The 25,296-nt window shown below is 38.0% G+C and overlaps 1 protein-coding gene across 1 annotated transcript; it reads left to right on the top strand.

Annotated features, from left to right (window-relative positions):
* The first annotated feature begins 1,257 nt into the window (after positions 1 to 1,257).
* LOC139940905 (corticotropin-releasing factor receptor 1-like) lies at positions 1,258 to 25,169 on the top strand. The gene is made up of 12 exons (XM_071937296.1): positions 1,258 to 1,678; positions 17,504 to 17,660; positions 18,365 to 18,487; positions 18,963 to 19,036; positions 20,320 to 20,402; positions 20,869 to 20,998; positions 21,680 to 21,842; positions 22,103 to 22,166; positions 22,849 to 22,927; positions 23,559 to 23,659; positions 23,973 to 24,168; positions 24,834 to 25,169. The coding sequence occupies exons 1-12, from the start codon at positions 1,673 to 1,675 to the stop codon at positions 25,167 to 25,169; spliced, it is 1,512 nt and encodes a 503-aa protein (XP_071793397.1). The 5' UTR covers positions 1,258 to 1,672.
* The last annotated feature ends 127 nt before the right edge of the window (positions 25,170 to 25,296 follow it).

The raw sequence follows: 25,296 nt of genomic DNA, 5'->3' as shown, positions 1-25,296 counted from the left end.
TGCAAAGTTTTTAATCAGATTAAAAGGTTTTTTTCAGTTCAAAGGTCAAACAGAGCCAATCCACATAATAACCATGACCACAAAATAATTCACAAATGTCAATCCACAAAGTCAATCCGTAAAGCGCACAACATATGTAGATGTAAAATACACGCGTTCTTAAAGGAACACGTTGCCTTGGATCGGACGAGTTGGTCTATTAAAAGCGTTTGAAACCGTTTGTTATGAAATGCATTTGATTAGAAAGATGTTTTAAAAGTAGAATATCATGATCCACACAAGTATCACTCGAAACTGCACGGTTTTCCTTTTACGTCGCGTACTATCACGGTCGGCCATTTTTGGGAGTCAAAATTTTGACTCCCATAAATGGCCGACCGTGTTAGTCGACAGGGTAAAAAGAAAACCACACAATTTCGAGGCATATTTGTGTAGATCATTGTATTCTACTTTAACAATATCTTTCTAACCACATACATTTTACAACAAACGGTTACAAAACGATTTTCAAAGACCAACTCGACCGATCCAAGGCAACGTGTTCCTTTAATTACGGATCCATTTCAAAAGCCAGGCTAAATTAAAAAAAAAAAAAATATGGATATGAATAAAGATTAAGATGTGTATAAGATTGTATACAATATTCTTAAATAGGTTACAGTCTCCCAAAAAGGGTAAAATCATAGTTGTAGCAAATTAACAAAATAGTCACATGGGATCTTGGGTGAAAACCATCGATAGAAAAATATTATAGGAATATGATGTTTATTTTAAGAGAAACATTGTTTATGTAAACTGTGGGTGGCGAGTGCATTCCACCTCACAGAGCTAAAATAACAATTTCGCTGTGACGGGCCAACCAGAGCAAAATCACGACCCCTGGCGTGTTCCGTTTTTCATCTACACATAATGACCCGAACAAAATATTGAAAATGGAGAACATTTTGTAACATGAAGAGCTTGTGATGCACTCTCGTTCGTGCTGTCTTCTAAAGAAAACCGCCGCGGGACAATTGTTGCTGCTTCCTCCATCACGAACTCATGTTGACGCGGTCGGCGTATCCGCTTCCTAGGATCTGCAGAGATAATGAAGGTTGGTGCCTTGCTTTCAGGTTTGTGTATGCTCAGGAGTTTACCCAACCATGATCAGTGATGATGACTCAACCAAACATCACTGAACTCCACTGGGGACGAGTGAAGGCTTGTGACGTGAGCTTTTCATTCATCAGCGTCGGACTGGACTGTGTTCACCTACTCACTCAGCCATGGCATGAGCCGCCTGTATTATTAGGAGCAACTTCCTCATTTTGGCGGAATCGGCACTCGGGACTCGACGAGGAGGGTTGGACCTGCAAATAAAGTCGCAGTATACACTCCGTACGTGATCAACAATACATCATCTTCTCCACTATTCCGCACACGAGCTCCTTTTAATTAATGTGCGTTGAGAAGAAGAACACAAAGTGTCTGACAGCTAGCACTGTATTTCATCTGTTTCGTTTTCTTGTCTCGATCGTGAGAGTATTCACGACAAACGTGGAGGACTTTGGGCTTTTTGAAATTGATATCCGCTGAAGTTGCAAGAAGCCAAGTGCGCTGTCAATATTGCCCAGAGTGAAGTGGAGATTGAGCGAAGTTTTGAAGCGAGGGGAGCCTTTAGACGTTCTGAAGCATGAAGGTGAGTCGATGGTGGGAAAGTTACCCATGACGACAGTTACGAGTATGAATATTTACGTGAACATCATCACTAAATATTTACGTGAACATTTACCTATATATTTAAGTGAACATTTTACCTCAACATTTACGTGACAATTACGTAATTATTTACCTGAACATCATACGTAAATGTTTACGTGAACATTCACGTACTCTCTTAATGTAAAAGAGTGAAAAGGCACTCACTCTTTAAGGAGCCATATGAAGGACAACTCTTTTTCGAGTGGTCTTAACTTCCGTGCCCATTTTTTAGATTGAAGTTTGCATCTTTTTGAGTGATTTTTCACTCTATCCTGGAGTGAAACCCCTCTAAAAGCGTGAAATAAACACCACTCTTTTTTGAAGAGCCATTTGAGGGACAGCTCGAAATGTAAAGAGTGGTGTTTTTCACCCTTTTACATTTAGAGAGTAAATATTCACGATTTGGGCCTAAATCGCAAACATTATTTTAACGTGACTATTTACGTGAATATTGCGAATTTGGACAAACACCACCGTGAACACTTTACATTAACATTCACAAGTGTTTACGATGCTTAGGTCAAATCTGTAGCTGAACATTCCTTCTTTCTCTAAAACTACTTCAAAGGGGGTTGTTTCAAACAATGTTGTATACTATCAACAACTCTCCAAAGCTCTCTACCAAGATGAGTATTTATGGTCATCAACTTGTGTAATTACCAAAATTGCACCATGTCCTTGTGAAGCACGTGATCAAATAGGTATTTTAAAGATGATATGTCAGATTTTTGGCCCCAAAACATTAAAAAATAGAAAAAAATTTATTGGATGGTATTTCAAAGAGTAAAAGTTAAACTTTTACTTTTAATGGTCAGGAACCGTGACAAAAAATTAAAACGTTTCTTATAAAACACATAAGAATTGGTCACGTGGTGTATTGTCGGGATCCCGACAAAAACTAATTTTGAGCACTTTATTTCACTGCTGCTAATAATTGGCGGACTTTTTCGAGCAAATGTTGGAATCTAATATTATTAACTTTATTCAACTTATGAAAATGTCAGCTGTATTTAACGTTGCGCACAGTAGGCATGTAAATGAGATAATTGTTGGTAAACAATGTAAACGGAACGTGAACGCATGTAATGATTTATTATTGATGCATCAATTAGTATATATTTTGTTTACATATTTTGAAAATGATTTATTGGATGTGATCATTAAAAAAAACAGCTTGCCTATTCAGAAATCCTCACACGTTAGTGATTTGTTGACATACTGTTTAAGCCAAATTCTTCCACAATACAATGTCAACAAGTTGAATGAACGAAATTAAAAATATATATTTGCTTGAAATCCAAGAAATACAGAAGTAATTGTCCCTTTTATGATTGGTATAACGATTAAAATTAGTGTGAAAGCATACCTAAACATGAAGTTAATACTCAATACTCAAACCAAATTGTTTTGGTGAAATATTTACACTGAAATAAATGTCATCATTGCTTTCTCTTGTGTGTTCGTTTCGGAGGCAATGAACGTGTACCTTTTTACCAATTTACTATGACATAAGCTCAACAACCGCAGTCAGAACATGCCCTTTGTGGTGCTTTTAAAATGACCCGTAAGAGCAATGCAATTTCTTCGTATTGGAGATCAATTAATGTTTTCTTATGCCTTTTATGTCCTATGTCCTATAAAAGTAGACAGCAAAATATCTTGGCACTGTTCTCATAGTCCGCAGAAACGCGCGCTATAGGCAGTGCTCTAAGCACAGATTAAGGTGGTGTAGTGTCTAGCCCTATATAGGACACTTTCTCTGTCACTGTAGTACAATACGAAAGTGTAAGGCCGACAGGGCTAGTGTAGTGCCATGACATTGGGCCCAGTTCTCTTTACATTGTTCAAAATTAGGGTTCCTGAGAGAATTGATGAACCTGACCTGACCCCTAACCCCTCCCCTTCGAGAGCCCTTTTACTTCTTAACCCAAACCCCACCACCCGCTCGTCTCACCATACCACCCCAAGAGCATTCAGTTTATAAGAGTGGAACAGGGCCAGTGGCTGACTGAGATCGATTATTAGCATCAGATACTCGAGCTCATTCAGCTCCTTAAATGTTAAAATGTATTACCAAGGGGGATTAAGGTCATCGATCCTGGTTGAATCCGAAGTGTTTATCATAAACATGAACGACTGGTTTACAGAGAAGGTATACGTTTTGTCGAACGGTATTCTCAATTGGTGTATCTAAAACTATAAAAAGCATCAAATTTGCAAGAAAGTACATTGAAAGAAAGACAAAACACTTTTTGCAAAGAATTGAGTGATTTCAGATTTCTGAAACCTGTCGCTCAGTTCAAATCTCAGTTTCAAAAATCAAAGGTATCTTAAATAAGGGTTAAATATATTTACCGGCTAAAATACCCCAAAACAAAGCCAGATTGTTAAAAATAACGTAAACAGTCGGACAAAGTTTGTTTTCCCGGATTACTAAGTTGTACAAGACACACGTCAGGGTACAAGACAATAATAAAACTTTATTCTGACTAATAATCGAAAGGTATACTTATTATTCCACACCAATGTACTGCTCACTCTAGCAATATTGAGCAATGTGAACTGCATTCGCAAGGGATTATTTTGGCAGCTCGACCAACCCCGAAATTTCCCCTTTTTATTCGTTTGCCATTGTTGTTGAAAAAAGGAAAAGACTGACAGAACTGTTGACATGACGTTGTGCCACAGTGTCAAGCCGTATGGCAAGGTCATGGGTTACACAATCTGATTACACCGCAAGAAAAAATCCCCATTAAACAAAATCAGTGAACTCAACAATACACAGAACATTGTGTTTGCCCCTGACAGGATTTTGAAAGACACAACAATCTTTGTAAAAGTTTTTCCCCTCGTATGCCAAAGCATTGTGTTGCGAAACTTTTTTCCGTAAAAGACCGATACCCCGTTTTGAAGATAAGAATGCATTGAAGTCATAATTTAGGCAATCAACGGGAATGTTTTAATGTCTGGTTTTTATTTATTCATTTACCTTTTTTTTACAGTTCTTTCACACATTCTACATTCTGTGTTTGTTATTGGTGTTTTTGAATACGACAAGGCGCCAGACTGTACTTAAAACATGCTTCCATGACTCAAAACGCAGAGATTAATGGTGATGAAATAAGTGCATTCTGTCTAAAATGATCGGTCTGATCTAGATTTGCCAGCATTTCAATCAATGGAATATTGCACCACTTTGATTGTCACAACAGGTACTTAATGGACACTTTATGTTGTAATTTATATCAAGAACGATTTAATGTTTGTTAAAGACGCTTTAGCGATGGCGGCACAAGTCTCTCTATACAACTTGTGTTAACAAAATTGTTTGGTTTTGTGTGTGTGGCTCATACACACAGAGGGTTATACGAGAGATAAAAATGTCCACATACACGAGGAAACACGTAGACAATTAACTATTCAAAAACACCAACAACAAACACAGAATGTAGGCTGTGTAAAAGAACTGTAAAAAAAATATGAATAAATAAAAACCAGACACTAAAATATTCATGTTGGTTGCATGAATAATGACTTCAACGCATTCTTATCTTCATTCATAATGTTGGAAAGAATTAACCTGGCATTAATTATGTTGCCGCTGATTGCTTGACTTCATGTTTATTTCCATCCATATTGTTTCAAATCTACCGTATACTAAATGTAATTACCTATTACACCATGCAGGAATATGCTAACCCTTTTTCCATTTCATAAATTGACAAGAATAAACCTGGCATGTTTTAGTTGACTGCTTGAATTACGACATCTCCGTAGATAATGATTATGATAATTAAATAGATTTACACAATACAGGAACCGTCAGAGTGACGCCAGAAAAAAGGCAACCCTCACCATAAAAACACCCAAATCCACGCATATCCCCGCCTAATTAAAAAGTCGGCTAATTAAAAAGAAAATAACCCACAGTCTCTTCCCACTTGCCCGAAGGTATCGGGGGGGGGGGGGTTCGTAGGCAAGCATGAAGCGTGACATCAAGGGGTTGATGTTCACCCCCGGAGCCCGTCGCTCTTTTCCCTCGAGATGAGCACGACACTTAAAGGCACATAGACACCTTTTGGTAACTGTAAACCAGTATTCTGACTTGGTGTAGCCCAACAGTAGAAACTAGTGAATATTTGGGCTCAACTGGTCATCGAATTTGCAGGAAAATATTGAAAGAAAAACACCATTGTTGCATTGTTTGTGCGCTTTCAGATGCAAGGCTTCAGCCGAAGTCTAATATTATTTGAGTAAGAAATTGCCCTTTGTTTAAACTATAACTTCTGAGGGAGCCGTTTCTCACAATGTTTATACTATCAACAGCTCTCTATTTGCTCGTTACCAAGTAAGATTTCATGCTAACAATTATCTGGAATAAATAACCAACTACCATGTGCCTTTAAAACCTAAACCCGTCGTCGTGAGATGTGTTACGGGATTTTAATCGCATGATATGAAGTACGCTCATCAGATTTAACGATGGGCTTGTGGTTTTCTGTAATATTTATTTTAGAGTCTCACTGGAGTAACATTTCATGAGCTAAGTGATCAAAAATAATGCTGTGATGTGTTTTGGTCACGAAGGGATTGGTTTTATGATGGTGATTGCACTTTGCGGTCGATATTGGCTTGCTGATGGATCTGGGCCCAATTTCATAAAGCAATAAGCAGAAAATACATATAATTGAGTGGGAAACCAGTCACAACAATGAAAACTTAATGTAATTTTGACTTGTAACCCGTTTCTATTCAGCAATATTTGTGAGTGCTAAGCAATTTCTTATTGTGCTTAGCCCATAGGCTTTACCGCAAACCTTCCAACGTACTTCCACCACGCAAAGTTTCAAATCCAACTCAAAAACTAACTTAGAGGCAGTGGACACTATTGGTAATTACTCAAAATAATGTTGATCATAAAACCTTTTTTGATTACGAGTAATGGGGAGAGGTTGATAGTATAACACATTGTGAGAAACAGCTCACTCTGAAGTGACGTAGTTTTCGAGAAAGAAGTTATTTGACACGAATTTGATTTCGAGACCTCAGATTTAGAATTTGAGGTCTCAAAATCAAACATCTGAAAGCCCACAACTTCGTGCGACAAGGGTGTTTTTTCTTTCATTATTACCTCGCAACTTCGATATCGAATGAGCTCAAATTTTCACAGGTTTGAGATACACCAAGTGTGAAGACTAGTCTTTGACAATTACCAATAGTGTCCTGTGTCTTTAGGTCCACGAGCTCGTCATTTGCCATGACAAATACTGAAAATAAAAATTCAACATGTCGTCTAAGGTTCAATAAGCCAGTTCGATCCAGACACTCGTGGGATATCGAATTATACAAGCTCTGTGATATGGCACTTCTGGAGCTACGTAGAAAAGGAACATTTCAAAATATATGCTTGATAAATGTGTACGTTCTCCTCTTACGAGTCAAAATACAACCGCCTATCTACAATTAACATCACGTATCCACGAGCATCGATCACTCTGAAGTAAACAATGTATTGCTATTGTGGGAAATTTACACAAGTGCTGTCGGTCTTGAATGAAGTAAATAAATGACTGTAATTTTTCAAAAATACTGCGGACGTGTACGTGTGTGTGTGGCGGCGCATAATTTTGAAATCGGATATGTCAGGTTTTAATTTCCGTTCCCAAGGTACCACTTAAAGGGGGGGTCATTGGTAATTATTCCACAAATTAGAAACCACACCTAATTGTTAAGGTTGATTATTGTTTAAAATGTGGAGAAACAATTTCCCTCAAAGGAATGTTTTTGTAGAGCTTTAAAGACACCGGACACTATTGGTAATTGTCAAAGACCAGTCTTGTTACTTGGTAAATTTGAACATATACGTAAAATAGCATATACCTGTGAAAATTTGAACTCGATTGGTCGTCGAAGTTGATGTACGCCGGTTAGTACCACTCATGTTACCCGCTGCGCTGTGCAGCCGTGGATGGTGCGTATTAGTTGCACGGCACGTGATTGGTTCTCGACCAATCAAACTTTTGTTACCGAGGTATAGCAATAATTATTTGTGATTAATTATTTAAACCTTGCCGAAATTTGGTAAGTGGGTATTTTGGGTACGTAGTTAAAGTCATGGTGGGGAAGTCGAATTTGGACGTGAAGTAAACGTTTTAAAATAATTATTTACTCTATGCAAACTTTCAGTCGCGAGAATAAGCAGATATGGGGTCAATTCTGCAATTAAAAGTTTGTAATTATTTTAAAACGTTCACTTCACGTCCAACTTCGACTTTCCCACCGCATGACTTCAACTACGTACCAAAAATACCCCTTGCCAAATTTCGTCAAGAGTCAGATAACTGAACACAACTAATATTGACGCCGGAAACATCTTAATAAGATACATCAAGCCCCGGGGGGGGGGGGCACGAAGTGGCTCCCCAAAGAAGCTAAAGACAGGTAAAATAATCTAAAGACTGGTAATAATTGACAAGCGAAATGACTGCACTTCAACCTTGAAAAACTATGAATTATACCCTCCGATAGGCCCTACCCAAAATACTGCAAAATTTCGGGTAAGAGTAAAATATTTACAAAGAAAATAACTTTATGAATAGAATCACCTCGATAAGATAGATTGTATAGACTGTCCATACTCTATGGATAGATCCAGCCCGGTTGGGGCCACGAAGCACAGTGGCCCAAAGAAGCTAAAGACAGATACAAAAACATGACAAGCGATGAATTATTGTCCCTCGTTCAAACCACATTCTGCGTTTCAACATTAATACCACCCTCGATATAACAAAGATATCCATAAGAATATTAACAATTGATCTTTCTATCGAATGTCACAACGCAAAATACAGGTTGCGTTCGATAAGCTTCCCCGGGTCGACCCCGGTGTGTGGCGTTTTCTTTTTCCAGGACGAACGTGTGCAGATAATTACCCACGTTCGTCCTGGAAAAAAAATCTCACACCTGGGTCGACCCAGGGAGGCTAAACGAACGCACCCACAGTAGTGGTCACCTACAGTTGTAAAACTTCCAGTTCAGCCAAAGAAGCGACATTGAAAAAAGACAATACCATTATTATAATGGCTTGATAATCTCATATTAAATCTCATAATTATAACTATATATCTGAGAAAAGTTTCATGCAGTAGTGTTTGCTACCACAATATATTTTTGTTTCTCAAAACGTTATGCATTATCAACAGCTGTAGCGTTCTTACAAAGTAAGTTTTTCTGGTCATATTTAAACTTTGCAGTAATTATTAAACTGATTATGTATATTAAATCTCCTTTAAAGACACTGGACACTATTGAGTAATTGTCAAAGACCAGTCTTCGCACTTGCTGTGTCTCAACATATGCATAAAATAACAAACCTGTGAAAATTTGAGCTCATTTGGTCGTAGAAGTTTCGAGATAATAATGGGGAAAAAACACCCTTGTCACACGAAGTTGTGTGCTTTCAAATGATTGATTTTGAGACCTCACATTCTAAATCTGAGGTATCGAAATCAAATTCGTGGAAAAATACTTCTTTCTCGAAAACTACGTTTCTTCAGAGGGAGCCGTTTCTCACACGCTCCCCGTTACTTGTTACCAAGTACGATTTTAAGCTGACAATAGTCTCCACTGAAAACAAAGTGAATCTGTGAAACGTTTCTGCACGAACATGGACAATTTCAAAGCGAATTTTCTAATTAACTTCAATCACCAACCGATGGATGCTTGTTCAAACAAAAGCCAAACTAATCACAGTGTGTTGCAAATAGGATAGTCAGAGGAACGCACTGTTTGAGTTCATAAATGTGCAATTAAGACCCCGATTAAAAACAAAAAATGCAATCAGTGTGATGACTTAACTCTGTCATGGATGAAACAATGTTCTCTCTAGAACTTCAAAACCTTTAGTATATGAGCTGATCACATTTCTAGCTATTCTTATGGACTCGCTGATTAACAAGCGAAGAATTTGATCAACTCAGTGGGAAATCATCCAGATAAAACAAATAAAAAGCCCTCATTGGATGCTAAGACAAACAAGAACGGACGTCTCGGCACATGCCATCTTCGCCAATTACGCTGAAGGATCCAGAGCTATGGCGAGATTGGGACATCGTTAAAGGCACTGGGTACTATTGGTAATTACTCAAAATAATTGTTAGCCTAAGCAACTAAATTGGTAACGAGCAACGGAGAGCTGTTGATGGTTAAAACATTGTGAGGAACGGCTCCCTCTGAAGTAACGTAGTTTTTTAGAAAGAGGTAATTTCTCACTCAAATATTAAAAGACTTCAGGTCTGAAGCCTTTTATGAGGCATCTGAAAGCACACAAATTTGTGCAACGAGGGTGTTTTTTCCTTTCATTGTTCTCTTGCAACTTTAATTTCCTATTGGGTCAAAATTTCCACAGGTTTGTTATTTTATGCAAACGTTTGGATACACCAAGTAAGCATACTGGTCTTTGACAATTACCAAATGTGTCCAGGGGCCGATTTGACAAAGAGTTAGGACTAGTCCTAAACTTAGGACTAGTTCTAAACTTAGGACTTGTCTCATAGGAGATGATACAAACTTGAGGCTAGTTCTAAGTTAGGACGAGTAACTCGTCCAAACTTGAGATAAGACTAGTTTTAACTCTTTGTGAAATCCACCCAGTGCCTTTAAGAAGCAAGAGGAAAAGTTCAAATTAAGAATACAAACAAGACCCTCTAAACCACATGCCATTCACGCTGAGTGATCCTGCAGGATCCATGTATTCAATGTACTCCAGTTGCTGTTTCCCCTCACTGTATGTATGCTTGAGGAAGCTGCATACTTAACCCATATATGAAACGATGGAAACAATCAATATTATTTATACACGGTTTATATTAATCTAAACTCCTTGTAAAACCAGCCCATGATCTCATTAAAATACAATCATGACGGCATCATGTGACATCATACCAAAGCCTGGACTCCCAATCTCATTAGACAATGATGACGGCACTGTGTGACCTACTAAATTACCCAAAGCCTGTACCCCTTATACTTTCCCTTTTAATATCCAAGAAATTAATTTTCACACTCCAAGTAAAGTATAATTCCACCAAGATTGTATTTTTAGCTTCTCACATCTCTTCAATTATTCGTGCACATCATTTTTCCATATGAACGCAGGACTGTGCATCGTTTCTAGGTAACATTAATGTACGGATGAATGGTCACTGTTGCAGAACGTGTTGATGGATTTGTTAAAGGCTGTGGACACTATTGGTAATTACTCAAAATAATTATTGGAATAAAACCTTTCTTGGTGATGAGTAATGGTGAGAGGTTGATGGTATAAAACATTGTGAGAAACGGCTCCCTCTGAAGTGCCATACAGTTTTCGAGAAAGAAGTAATTTTCCACGAATTTGATTTCGAGACCTCAGATTTAGAACTTGAGGTCTCGAAATCAACCGTCGAAACTCACACAAATTCGTGTGACAATGATTATTTTTCTTTCATTATTATCTCACAACTTCGATGACCGATTGAGCTCAAATTTTCACAGGTTTGTTATTTTATGCATATGTTGAGATACACCAACTGTGAAGACTAGTCTTTGACAATTACCAGTAGTGTCCAGTGTCTTTAAGTATTTGGTAAATTGAAGTCAACGACATTAATACCATCCGTATTACAAAGGTAAAAGAGAGAGACATAACAGAAGATAGTGAGATGAACTAAGTACATATTGCTTGGCAACATATAGCTAAGGATAATAGTGAAATGGAGAATTGGTGAAAAGGCTTTTCTCCTGCAGTGGAGCGAAATAGGCTAGACTGAGACAGAGCATTGTCTACTACTTCTGTGGCCAAGAACTACTCAATCCAAGGCTACCGTAAGGATGTCTTTGCTCCTAAATTTATAACACAGTAATTGTTTTTAGGAATTGGAACAGTGCATTCATTCCAATTATCCATCTAATTAGATTTCATCTCGTCATGTGGTCACGTTTTCTAAGAAATGTCAACAATTTGTTCCCTTTAATAATTTCGTGTACAGGAATTCTGCTGGCGTCCGTTTTGTGTATTTACTCATTTAGCAAACGTGAGACTTAAAACCTTCTCACTTTTTAGCCTTGTATAAAGGCTTAACACAATATTGACTGTACGGAATCCACTGAAACAAAAAATACAAATAGTGTCTCAATCAAACAATTAAAAGTGTACGAGCTTTAAAGGGTCTGTGTGTGTATATATACGATTGTGACTCTAAAGATTGGTGGCAATAAACACTTATTTGGTCAGAATTGCAAAGCAGCTTATAGAATGCATTTTTAGAAACTTTTCACTTCGAAGTAATACGGTTATAATAGAAAAAGATATCACTGTTTATTACCCTCAACAAATTAATTTTAGAAGCGTTACTGACAGTAGAGCTTCAGAGATTGCGATTATTCTAACTGCGTGGACACAACCGCTCCGGATTCCGGGCAATTTTCCCCAAAACGTGTCCACGGTTTGAAAAGGAATGTTCACTACATGTTATTGTATATCAATATTTACATATATAGGACTAAAACAACCAATCGGTCAAAAAAACCAAACATATATTTTGCCTTTAAAGCCATTACACACTTTCGGTACAGTAAAAAAAAAAAAAGTTCACAGATTTACAAATAATTTACAGGGTTTACAGAAGGTAATGGTGAAAGACTTCTCTTGAAATATTGTTCCATGAAATGCTTTACTTTTTGAGAAAACATTAAATCAATATAAATTCTCGTTAGCGAGAATTACGGATTGATTTTAAACACATGTCATGACACGGCGAAACGCAACAAGAATGGATTTTCCCGTTATTTTCTCCCGACTCCGATGACCGATTGAACCTAAATGTTCACAGGTTTGTTGTTTTATATATAAGTTGTGATACACGAAGTGTGGGACTTGGACTATACTGTTTACCGAAAGTGTATAATAGCTTTAAAGGGCTGAAGGTATAGTATGTCTGACACAGACTATGTTAGATAACTCTTATAAAATGTATAACTATTTACAGTTATTTCAATTGTGTAAAGAGCTGTTGTTTCTTCTTGCACCATGGTCTGCCGAAAGTTCACCAAAATGGCATAAACCCCGGTCGTGACTTTGAGAAATAAAGGTCTCTCGCCTTTTGAATTCAGGAAACAAAAACAACCCAACACAGCTCTCTAAAACTTGTTACTTTAACGGGACCCGGAACAAGAAATAAAAAAAATGCAATTACAATCTATTTATCGTTAAATAGACTTAGTTTGTATTGTTATTTTGCCCTTGCATTCCTACAATTTCCCCTGGTGTTCCCCATAATTCTTTGTTAAAACACCTGTCTATTGTTGTGTAGTAAAACCTGCCTGAATAGAGTGTTTTGAATATGAGGGTGGGGTGATTCAAAGAATGTTTAGAGGTCTCGGGTAAGTGGGACTTGCCATCGCAGTGAAAATGTCTGCAAAATTTTGCCAGACGTTATGCCCCCGAATTTCATGCAGCATGTAAGCAAAAAACTTGCTTAGCACAAAAAAAAATTTGCTTAGGAAAAAAAGGTTAACAGCCAGAATAAAATTTCTAAAACCATTAAATGAATATAAATCACTAATCATTGATTTATTCGATATTTATTTGCTATGATTTACTTTTTTTATGGAGTTATAGAAGCAAGACAATGTGATGAACGGGAAAGGGGTGGGTGCTTTTTAACTAACTCTTTGTGAACAAAAGGTCCCTCTCACGTATTTTGGGGGGATTTGTTGGGTTTTTACGACGGACTAGGTCATTGGTTTAAAAAAAAAAACAGCATTGTACACTCGGGAGGAATTCAGACGTGTTTAATGCTATCTGGACCCGAGGTTTAAATAATGCCGGCGGTTACAGTTAATAAAGACCACAGACACAATGGATAGTAAATTTGTATAAAAGGAATAAATACGAACACGGAAATCACCTTAACAAATTAAGAAAAGTCTGTTTACGATCATGTCTTAGTTTGAAGGGATTTTTACATACAATTAGTCGAGATTTCGGTAATGTAAAAAGTGGTTTTTATTCTTTTACGTTATTATTTAGAAACGAACTGGGGTTTGAAAACCGTCGGTCATTATGAGTTAACAAAGACGAAAGACAACGTGGAAGTATGGGAATAAAAAACAACAACACGGAAACCACCTTAAAAATATAAAAAAGGTGCATTTCTGTTTCATAATGACCATGACTAAGTTCGAAAGAGTTTTTCCCATTTCCTTACAACATAGTCAACATTTTGAAAAGGTTAAAAGTGGTTACCTCTGTCTGTTATTATTTAGAAAGGAACCCGCGGCTTTGAAAAATGCCGGCATTTAAAGAAGAAATAAAAACAGTGAAATGTGGCAATGAGAATAACAAACACGGAAATCAACATTAAAAAAACATACAAAGGTGTGTTTCTCAGTTCATTGGCCATGACTGAGTATGATGGGATTGTTTCCATACAAATAGTCGACAATTTGACCCAGTAAAAAGTGGTTACCTCATCCACAGTGTTAATATTATTCAGAAAGGAGTTCAATACATGCAAAGAGGAAGTTCATTATTTTCATCTTCCTGTTTCGAGCAAAACTACAGGTATTTTTTGGTAAAACTCCTCAAAATCAATGTCCATACAAACTTAAGAACGACTACAGCTGTTGATAATGCACTTGTGAGAAACAATTTCCTTCGAATGAATATGGTTTACAGGCAGTGGATACTATTGGTAATTACTCGAAACAATTATTGGCATAAAAACTTACTTGGTACACGAGTAATGGAGAGAGGTTGATAGTATAAAGCATTGTGAGAAACGGCTCCCTCTGAAGTAACGTAGTTTTCGAGAAAGAAGTAATTTCGAGACCTCGATAATTAGATTTTGAGGTCTCGAAATCAAGCATCTGAAAGCACACAACTTAATACGTGTGACAAGGGTGTGTTTTCTTCCACTGTTTTCTCGCAACTTCGACGACCAATTGAGCTAAAATTTTCACAGGTTTATATTTTACGCATATGTTGAGATACACCAAGTGAGAAGACTGGTTTTTGACAATAAAAATCATCAATAGTGTCTAGTGTCTTTAAGAGAGATATATTCAAAAACGTTTCCTCAGATTGTGTATTCCAGTTACGGATTATTCTTCCTGGGATGACATAACCGCTCTCCTAGTGTTCATTTTATCGCAAAAGGACTAAGGGATTCAAAGTCTAATTTATGCAATTTATAATTAAAAAAAACCTTCATATCCCGACCGACTTCTTTCAATCCGAGCGATGGCCGTCTGAAATTTATTTGAACCGGTATTTTAAAAAGAAGCTGTTTCTGATTAGGAGTGTATAGACGATTCCTTTCTTAAAGGCCCTGGACACTATTGGTAATTACTCAAAGTATTTGTTAGCATAAAAACTTACTTGGTAACGAGCATTGAAGAGCTGTTGATAGTATACAACATTGTGGGAAACGGCTCTCTCTGGAGTAACGTAGTTTTTGTTGAGAAAGAGGTAATTACTCACTCAAATATTTGAATCCGAGAAAGACTTCAGGTCTGAAGCCTTTCTCAGGCATTTGAAAGCACAGAAATTTGTGCATCAAGGGTGATGTCCCTTTCTTTATTTGTTTGCAACTTCGATGACCAATTGAGCCCAAATTTTCCCAGATTTGTTATTTTATGTATATTTATTTTTATGTTTGGATACTGGTCTTTGACAATTACCAAACATGTCCAGAGCCTTTAATAAGAAGCTGTTTTTGATTAGGAGCGGTCCGTCAGCAGACGACTCCTGCGTAAATTGACTTGTCAGGTTTGCCTTGATTTATCGTTCTAATATCTCCATATCCAATATGCCTACCTAAGGCAAAGACCGCTCTCAATCATCAGAACATGGATTGGCTCTGTCTAACTTAAGAATAATAAAAAAGTTCAATGTCTTCGTTGTCATTTTCTTCCATTTTGCAACTTTTTTTTTCACCGAGAGAGGGATTGTTACGTTTGGCCCTAAAGTAATTTTTTTTGTTTAAATTGACAGCAATAACAATGTTTTGCTTTAGGGCCTATAGAAGCTTCCGATAGTTATATAAAGTATTTTTTGAGATATTTTTTACGTCGAAGTTATGTGTGGTTATATAAATAATAATAAAAATCAGCTTTTATGCAAAAACTAATTTGAGTAATATGAGGCGTTACTGTCTTAGTTATTAATATTTTACTGATGTCAACGACAGGAAAGCTGTCATATGCATGCGTGGTTTTGTTTTCTTCATACGTTCAAGCTACATGCAAGCATTAATGTGAAAGCCCGATCCCAGTGCTGACAAAACTGTTCAATTACGCCTGAGTTTATAAGAGCATAGTTATGCCATTGGTAGGCCATTCTAGTAATTGATTTAATTAGCCTGGTTATTCATCATGACAGTAACATCCTTGAAACAACACTGCTATCAGTATTAACGGCCGTTGGAACAAATACTATCACGACTCACATAATCCCCCATGTCGCTGAATCCTGCATGAAAATCTCAGTTGTAAACAGTATTATTTTATTTTGTTTAAAAAACTACTTGATGAGTCACATTTCGAGAAACTTTTGACTCTCTCTTTGGCTTTCGGTGATTCGTGACTTTTTAATGTCACGATTTTTTTTTATTTTTTTTTTTTGGGGGGGGGAGGGGGATATAAAAAAAGGACAGTTTATAAAGGGGGGGTGTTGAGCTGTGATTCATAACAGGAAATGGGATTTTGAAAACTGAAAATCGAAGAAAAAAAGGAGTAACAATGAGGTAATTCCCCATTCAAAATAGTAAAGGGCTTCAGGCCTAACGCATTTTGTTGCCATCTGAAAGCACACAAATTCTGCAACAAGGATGTTTTGCTTTAAACTTCGATGACCAATTGAGTTCATATTTTTAAAGATTTTTTGTTTATGCATACGTTGGGATACACTATGTGAGAATCTGGTCTTTGACAATTGCCAAAGGTGTCCAGCCGTCGATTTCACCAAACTCTTCCTATAACTCTGGATTAATCTTAGGACTTAGGACGGGTTCAGTTCCGTATCCAAATACGTAGGACGCATTGAACCCATCCTAAGTTAGGATGGGTTACTCGTCCTAAATCGAGTTAGGATTAATCCTAGAGTTTCGTGAAATCGGCTGCTGTGCCTTTAATCTACCGCAGTTTCCCCACAATATTGTTTTGCAGTAGTTTGAAAATCTGACACCACAAGGCTTTCTGCTTTGTACACAATAGTTATTGTTCAATATTTGCTATTGCTAATGTTACCCTATGCGTGGCAGATTAGTGGGAAGAATTATTATAATAAGGTTTCATCCATTTGATTTTGAAGGAAATTTACAGAATTGTTTTACAAAACAATTGCTGGCTAAGTAAGCACTTCATGTAATCCACCATAAACTGACAAACCTGTAGAAGTTTAAGATCGATCGGCCATCTGGGTCACGAGAAAATAGTGAAAATCCGATTACACATTATTTGCATGACATCGATTTAAAAACGCTCACTGAGCGATAAACTCCAATCGGGAAACTAGTTTGATTTATTTCTCATCAAATACGACATTTCAGACAGAAATATTGCAATGGATGTTTTATATCAATCTGTTATCTTAGAAGATTTGCTTTCTTCTTCTTACCAATTATATGTAATGTTCCTCTAAAAATGTAAAAACAGATGAGTAAATAATCCATTTGTACGCATTACACAACACTAACGGTTGTTTCCTTTCTGTTTTATAAAGTGTTTTCTAGCATACGTTTCGTCTCTGGTCTTCATCTGTGTGTTGCGTCATCATTACGTCAGCGGTGACGTCATCGAAATGGGGACCATACTAAGTGACGGTGACTCACTGACGGACGCAGTGACTACTGGAGCTAGTAATGGGGCGGATACAAACGGTAAGTGTGCACATTTCTGTGGGTTGTTCTCCCGCTAAGTAAAACATAAATTACTAAGGGTGCACCCTTATAGATGAACAGAGCGTTGAGCTCTGGATTGTTTGTAGGCCCTCGAAATACTGTAATCAGAAACAAAGAGATGGATACAGTGACAAAAAGATGTGCCCATGGGATGTTGACTTACAAACATTCGTCAACTGTGGTTTGACATGTATACAGACAATGTAACAACTAAAATGTCTACTCTAATCTAGAACCCTCAGACGAGTTTAAAGGAACTGAACACTATTGGTAATTACTATTAAAAAAAGTTAACATGAAAACCTACTTGGTAACGAGCAATGGAGAGCTGTTGATTAAACAAAACATAATGAGAAACAGCTCCCTATGAAGTAACGTAGTTCCTGAGAAACAATGAAGTAAATTCTCACTAAACAAATTTAATTGAGTTCGAGACCTCGGCTGAAGTCTCGTATTCAAGCATCTGAAAGCACACGACTTGTGCTAAGGGTGTTTTTTCTTCCATTATTCTCTCGCAACTTCGACGACCAATTGAGCTCAAATTTTCACAGGTTTGTTATTTTATGCATATGTTGAGATACACAATTACCAAAGGTGTCCAGTGCTTTTAGATAAAGTTTAAAAGCGCCGAATTTCGGGTAATTTTAATGATTCACATGACTGTCCTTTTTAAACTCCCACAGGGACTGGTTCAAACTGTCCACAATTCTTCTCGAACGAAACTGGACAAGACATCACGTGGCCAAAGACAACATTTGGAAGTTCTGTCCGAATCGTGATAGAGAAGAGCATTTGTGGTTCTGAAGGTAACAATTGCTAAGCGAAATTTATTTGATAAGCAAAACCATAGCGGGGCAATGTGAATGACATGGCATATTGGCTGGTAATCCAATTCGGCTAAGCAAGATTTGTCCGTGCTAAGCAATTTCTTGCGGCTTGGCAATGCCCTATTTCATAAAGCTGTTATTAATCAAGAAATTCTACTGAAAGAGTTTCTCCTAAGAAAAACAAATTATGCTGAGAACATCTCTGTTCTAAGCAAGAAATGATGGGATACCAGTCGCAGGGAGTTTAAACTGTTTGGTATTTCTACTTGTAACCTGTTTCTGCGACGCAAGATTTGCCTGTTAGCAAGTTTTTGTGCTAACAGGCGTTGGGAGCACGCCAACAGTAGGCGTCTTAAATCTGTATAACGCCTTGAATCAAGACTACATTACAGATGCATGCAAGAATTGTCGATGTGATAATGTTATTTGATATCAATCTGTGGTCTTCATGCAGCCGTGAGGGTGTGCCAAGATGGAGGTGAATGGGGACAAGTATATTTAGAGCCGGAACGATGTCCGAGCGATGTGGTGAGTCGACCATTTTTCAAACACCTCAAAAGTTATTAAAGTGACGGATACCTATGGTAACCACTCCAAAAATTAATGACCAAACAATTGACTTAAAACAAACGACCCCTTTGAACTTATGTAGGTTTCGAGAAGAAGGAAATGTTTTAAAGGTTTGAACTTGAGATCTGGAAGCACAAAACTCTATTTGCAACAAGGGTGGCTTTCTTGCAACTTCAATGGGAACGCTAGGTGGCAGCAGACTTACCAGGTAAATTTCCATTGCTTACGTAGTTCTGAGCTTGCGCACATTACCGCAAAACAATCAATTTATCCAGAAAGTCTGTTGCCACCTAGCGTCCCAAAAGTCAAACATTAAGCACAAATTTTCACACAGGTTTGTTATTTTATGCATATCATGGGGCACACTAAGTGAGGATACATGTCTTTGACATTACCAAAATTAAAAACTGCTATTAAAAGGAATTTCAACACATTCGTACCTATTATAGCTGAGATCGAGTTGGTAAATCAGTCCTTATTACATGTTTTGTGATAACTGAACATGAAATAATGCTACTCTTACAAGAAACAAATGTTATTAATATAATTAATAGTTGTGAAACCCAGCAAGTCCAGTCTCCATACATTAACCCCCCCCCCCCGCATGCCAACGGGAAAACATGTTTGCACAAAAAGATTAACCAAACGAGAAAAATCGATCCTTAAATAGGTTGCTTTTAATCGATCAAAACTCGAGAAACTGGTGTTCCCTTTTGTCTCTCATCAAACTTTGCCAATCTCGTGGGTCTCTTGGATTAAGCGTCGAAGTTGTTGCTCTCACGAGCGGGGCCCCGAGGCGAAATTCGCGGTGCAGTTCACACAGACGAATGACCGCAATGACTTCGAAAGCTTTTTAAAGATTAGCATCCGTATAGAAATATTAAAGGAACATTCATAATTGGTAAGAAAAAAAACCTCAAAGTATTTTCCTGCAAGGTAATGTGGGACTACGTTCGAGTTACGAAAACTACTCCTTTTTACAAGGTTCTGTGATGCAACATGCAGCCAATCAAACCAGGAACATCGGGGCGACGAACCCCTTCTCTTTTCGATAAGTGCACTGTGTTCTTTTACGCTCGTTACACAACACACGGGACCAATGGCTTTACGTTCCATCCGAAGGACGAATCATCATGGTTAAGTGTCTCGCTTGTGTCACGAATTATAATACTCTCCCTTTTTCTCGCGTAGGCCCAAATCAACACACAATATTGTTTGTGTTTTTGTTTTGTTAACCTTAGGTGCTTAACTTCTTTGTGTACATCGGTTACTCCGTGTCGCTGCTGGCGTGTATTGTCGCCTTCATTATTTTTCTCCTAACAAGGTAAGTTCGGATGTCATTTTTATTATTATTATTAATGGCACTGTAGCCGATTTCCACGAAACGCTAGGATTAATCCTATCTCGAGTTAGGACGAGTGTCCCAACTTAGGATGGGTTGAAAGCGTCCTAACGTTACGGAATTTAACTCGTCCTAAGTACTAGGATTCATCCCAAGTTAAGAAGATTTTTGTGAAATCGATGGCTGGACACTAAAGGTAATAACTCAAAATATATATATGCATACAAAACTTACTAGGTATAAATGAGCACTGGAGATGATAGTATAAAACATTGTCAGTAACGACCCACTCTTGGTAATTTGCGCATGTTCAGAACTACATAAAAAATGAAGAAGAAAAAACCTGGTATTAAAGTCTGCTGCCACCTAGCGTTTCAAAGTTTCTATTGGCGGTTCTTCACAATTCAAATTAAAGCACTCAAATTAAACATTGTACTCTTCTACTCAGGTCTTCCCTGCGGACTTTAGGACACTACCAGTATCATATACACTGGAACCTAATTACGTCATTCATTTTATATCACGTGGTTTTCCTCGTTGCCTTCTTCACATCTCAACAAAATCTTCTGAGAGATTCGGTGAGTTTCTTTAACCTTGATAGGCCTTCCTCATCATATCTACCTCCATGATCATTATGAATGCCGAATTGGCAGCTACAGCATTGCCTAAGAATGTTTCTAAGGGTGTTGTGGGGCGTAGTTGCATGGACATGTTAATTAATAAACCCCCTTGCATGACGTCACAAGCCCAACAGAGTCCCCTCACTGAGGTAAAATGAAGAGCTATCTTTGGCTGAGCGTCGTGCGCAGCGCTCAAACACACGTGCACTTTTAATTGTTTGACTTTTAATTGTTTGACATCAAAGGGTTCTTTTACGTGCGTTTACACAACACACGGGTCCAACGGCTTTACGTCCCATCCGAAGGACGAATAATAAACAAACACGACTTATAAAGCGCATTTATAAGCAATGGTTAAGCGTCTTGCTTAAGGTCACAAGTGTCACAGCTTGGGATTCGGACCCACACTCTGCTGATCAGAAATACCAGAGCTTGAGTCCGTGACTCTTTATCACTCGGCCATGCGCCACGACACTTGTTTGTTAAAATAACACAATCATATCTTTTAGGGCGTTAGTTTTTATTACCTTATGGGTATCCATATTATGTGACACGACAAAACCCATGGTGTGAATTCTAACACCCAAGTCTTTGCAGTGTATAAATGAAAATAATATTTCACATTTCTGCTTCACACAGCCCATAATGATGAACATCATCAGTGCTCTGTTAGTATATCTTGTCGTAGCAAACTTCTTCTGGATGCTCGTAGAGGGCGGGGTTCTGTTGGTCCTGGTCGCGACGCCTTTTCCAGGGGCGCAAAGAGGGCGTGCTTTCGTGAAGTGGTTTATACTCGGATGGGGTAAGTTTTATTATTAGAAGAGCTATTATTTACAGACATAATCGGCGAATAAACGTTTTTACTGCTTAGGAGACTAGATAATAGTAATATAACAAAACTATGACAACTTTAATAATTAAGATATTAAACTTTTGACGAGTTCTTATGAAGCCTTTGCGATATTGGAATTTACCTGGGTAGTCTGCTGCCACCAAGCCTACCAAAGCCCCCTATTATTGCTGTGGTAAATTGATGAATAATTTTCCATTTTTACCACAAAGGAGTACCAGCTGTTCTTGTAGTGTCTTGGATTATTGCTACACAAGTGTCAACACCGGCCGACAGGTGAGAGATAAATGGTCAAACATATTAAAGGGGCTTGTGGAAGACTCATCTTTTGAAGACAGTTCTTAAATGAACATTACACAATTGGCTTTTGCTATCACAGCAGTTACTGGCAGTGTAAGCTTTTTATGTAATCCACCATAAGTATAAACAGACAAATCTGTAGAAGTTTGAGGTCTATCGGCCATCTGAGTCACGAGAAAAATATCACACTTTGCATGACATCGATAAAAAAATAAAATAAAACGCTCACTGATCTATAAACTCCAAACGGGAAATTATTTTAACTTTTTTTCTCATCAAATGTGACATTTCGGACAAAATTATTTCAAGGGATGTTTTCTAATATCATCACCATTAGACCGTGTACAAGTTTTATATAAACCTGTGATCTTCACGTTTTTTTTCTTACGATTTTTTTCTGTCCCCTGAAACTTTTTAATGCCCTTGACTTTACAAAAAAAGAAAAGAAAAAAAAAGTGATTTGCTTTAATTACAAGTTGTTGTTGTTGCGATTTTTGCGTTTTTAAACAACAGAGAACAAAAATAACTATCGATTAGAATTAGTGTTTCTTTTTTAAACCTGTTCCTCATGAATAGCACAATATAAACAACGAAACCTACGAAAGTTTCTTATTTAACAAAAACTTCCACTCTTATTTGCTTTTTTTTTTTTTTACAGAACTTTTATGCTACAGATTAGCAATGGAGCGATCGAAAACTACATCTGTATTATTGGGCCCATATTCTTAGCTCTTCTGGTAAGATAACACTGTACATGTTGTTGAGAAGCGTTTCTTATTGATTTTGACAAAGGAGGTATGGCTTCTTATACGTTACAAGATCTATTGAAATGGTATAGAATTTCATGGTTATGCTTACCGCCGAATTCCTAGCTTACGATCACGATTCCCCGTTTACGTGCAAGCGCCGAATTTCTGTGCTAGCCTTGTAAGCGTAGAATGCCTAGTAACGTGGAGTACGCACGCGCAGTAGCCAAAATTCGCCGCTAACCCGTGAAATACGCTTGCCGTAAGCACAGGATTCCATGCTTCCGTAAGCGCCGATTCTGTGCTCACGATGAGCAGAACCATGAAATTGGGTCCAGAAGACTTTTCTTTTGCAACGTCACAGCCCGAGTTTTTACCAAACAAAACACAAATGGTCGTGGGTTCGAATCCCACCCGAGTAAAATGCCTGTGATTTGTTTCACATTCACAGGACTCGGGAAAGTACTGAGTATACAGTGCTACATACATCGGTGTATATGGGTAGAAAGCAAAAATTAATATTCTTTATATCCCCGATGCAAATTTAACATTCTATTAAAACACAAATTAACAAGAAGTAAATATTTTGAGAGTGAATTTTGTGTCTGTCTGACTTTTTCAGATTAATTACGTTGTTGTTATCGTTGTCATGCGGATACTTTGGCTCAAGCTTCAGGCTGACGACGTCCGAACGGGCATATCGGAGTCCACTAAGAAATCATGGTAAGAAATTGTGTTGAACTTAAAGACTCCTTGCATAAGAAGTCACAATACAGAACAATCGAGATGATCAAATGATCGGAAGCCCCCTCATTAGTTGAGAGTTTTGGGTGGCGCGTACACGAGCGAACCCCCTTTTCTTTTCGATAAGTTCACTGGGTTCTTTTACGTGCGTAACACAACACAACACACGGGACCAACTGCTTTACTTCCCATCTGAAGGACGATTGATAATACCACTGTATATTATCGCCGTTCCATATTGTTGTTTCTGGTGTGTTTTCTGTCCAAAACACAATTTTGTTTTTTTACATAGGCGGACAGCGAAGTCAACTTTTGTGCTAATCCTACTCCTAGGTGTTTACTACCCACTTCCAATGATACTCTTCGTCTTCGAGCCACCGTACAAGTTAATGTACGTGGTGTCTTTCTTCAGCACCATGATATCCTCCGTGCAGGGTCTGGCTGTCAGTACATTCTATGTCTTCTGCAATGCTGAGGTATGTGATCAGGTACGGACAGCATGGTTTAGTAATGAGTGCTTGTTAATGTTTGCAGTGTACATTCTAATTGTTTACTAATGTTTGCATGTTTTTTGGGTTGGGTTTTACGCCGAAAGATTGCACGGTTTACCAATACGTTACAAGGTGTACCAATGATAACATGGATTACCAATGATTGCAGTGTTGACCAAAGCTTAGGGTTTACCAATGCTTGCACGGCTTACCATGTTTTGGTTTACCAATTCTTGCAGGGTTTATGCTAACATGGTACACTAGTACTTAGCCTCGTAGTTCTTACCTGATTAGGTTTCGCTGTTGCTACCATTACGCTTACAGGGTTGGCTAATGTTGACAATTCCTTATATTATTTGCATAGTATTTTGAATTGTCCTTAAAGGGTTTACCATGGTTTTATATTGACAGTAAATGCTTACAGGGTTACTGATGTTTATAGTATGATTTTACAAAATCTTAGGGTTTATCGAGGTTTAAAATAATTTGCAGTGCCTAGTTATTGTTTTGCTGTGTCAAGGGTTTACTTTGTTCGCTAATACTTTCAGAGGGTCGTAGTTGAATGTTTTATTTTTTTATTTTTTATTTTTTTAGATTGGTATACACTTTGATATAAAGATGTATAAAATTTACATGATTATGCGTGCTTAATTCCATTTTAGGTGAGACGAGCTCTGAAGAATCGTCACCGACAATGGAGATACAAGTCTTCCATGAAATACTCCGTCCGTTTGTCATCCCGTAGCTCCAGCAAGAACGCCACACCGCGGCACAGCAAGTCACACTCTTCCAGCGACAGTTGCGGGAAGCGTCCCGTCAAAAACGGCAACGAGATCGAGGCGACGCTATCCTCTGACGTCAACTCTAACGTCAACCAATCACAGCAGAGGGAGATGTGCGTCATCATGGAGAACCAAGTGCCGTTGGCTGCGGGAGAGTCGTACGGGAGTATACGCGGGTACGCCAGGCTGAGTACCAACGAGCCCCAAGACGTGTAGAGGGCGTGATGCCATCGGGGGGGGGGGGGGGGCGTAGATAGACTGGGCCCCTAAAGACAGGTTTTTAATTAACATTAATTAACATGGGGTGGTTCAAAAGAGGGCGCTATCAGAAGAAGTTTGTGCA

Source organism: Asterias amurensis, chromosome 8 (genome assembly GCF_032118995.1).
Source record: "Asterias amurensis chromosome 8, ASM3211899v1".
NCBI classification, from domain to species: domain Eukaryota; kingdom Metazoa; phylum Echinodermata; class Asteroidea; order Forcipulatida; family Asteriidae; genus Asterias; species Asterias amurensis.
This window is presented reverse-complemented; position numbering and strand designations above follow the sequence as displayed.

Bases quoted from the DNA above. Each gene is read 5' to 3' on its own strand.
- LOC139940905 (XM_071937296.1), top strand. The intron at 21,843-22,102 runs GTAAGTTTTATT...TTTACCACAAAG, and splicing joins GTGGTTTATACTCGGATGGG to GAGTACCAGCTGTTCTTGTA. The intron at 22,167-22,848 runs GTGAGAGATAAA...TTTTTTTTACAG, and splicing joins GTGTCAACACCGGCCGACAG to AACTTTTATGCTACAGATTA.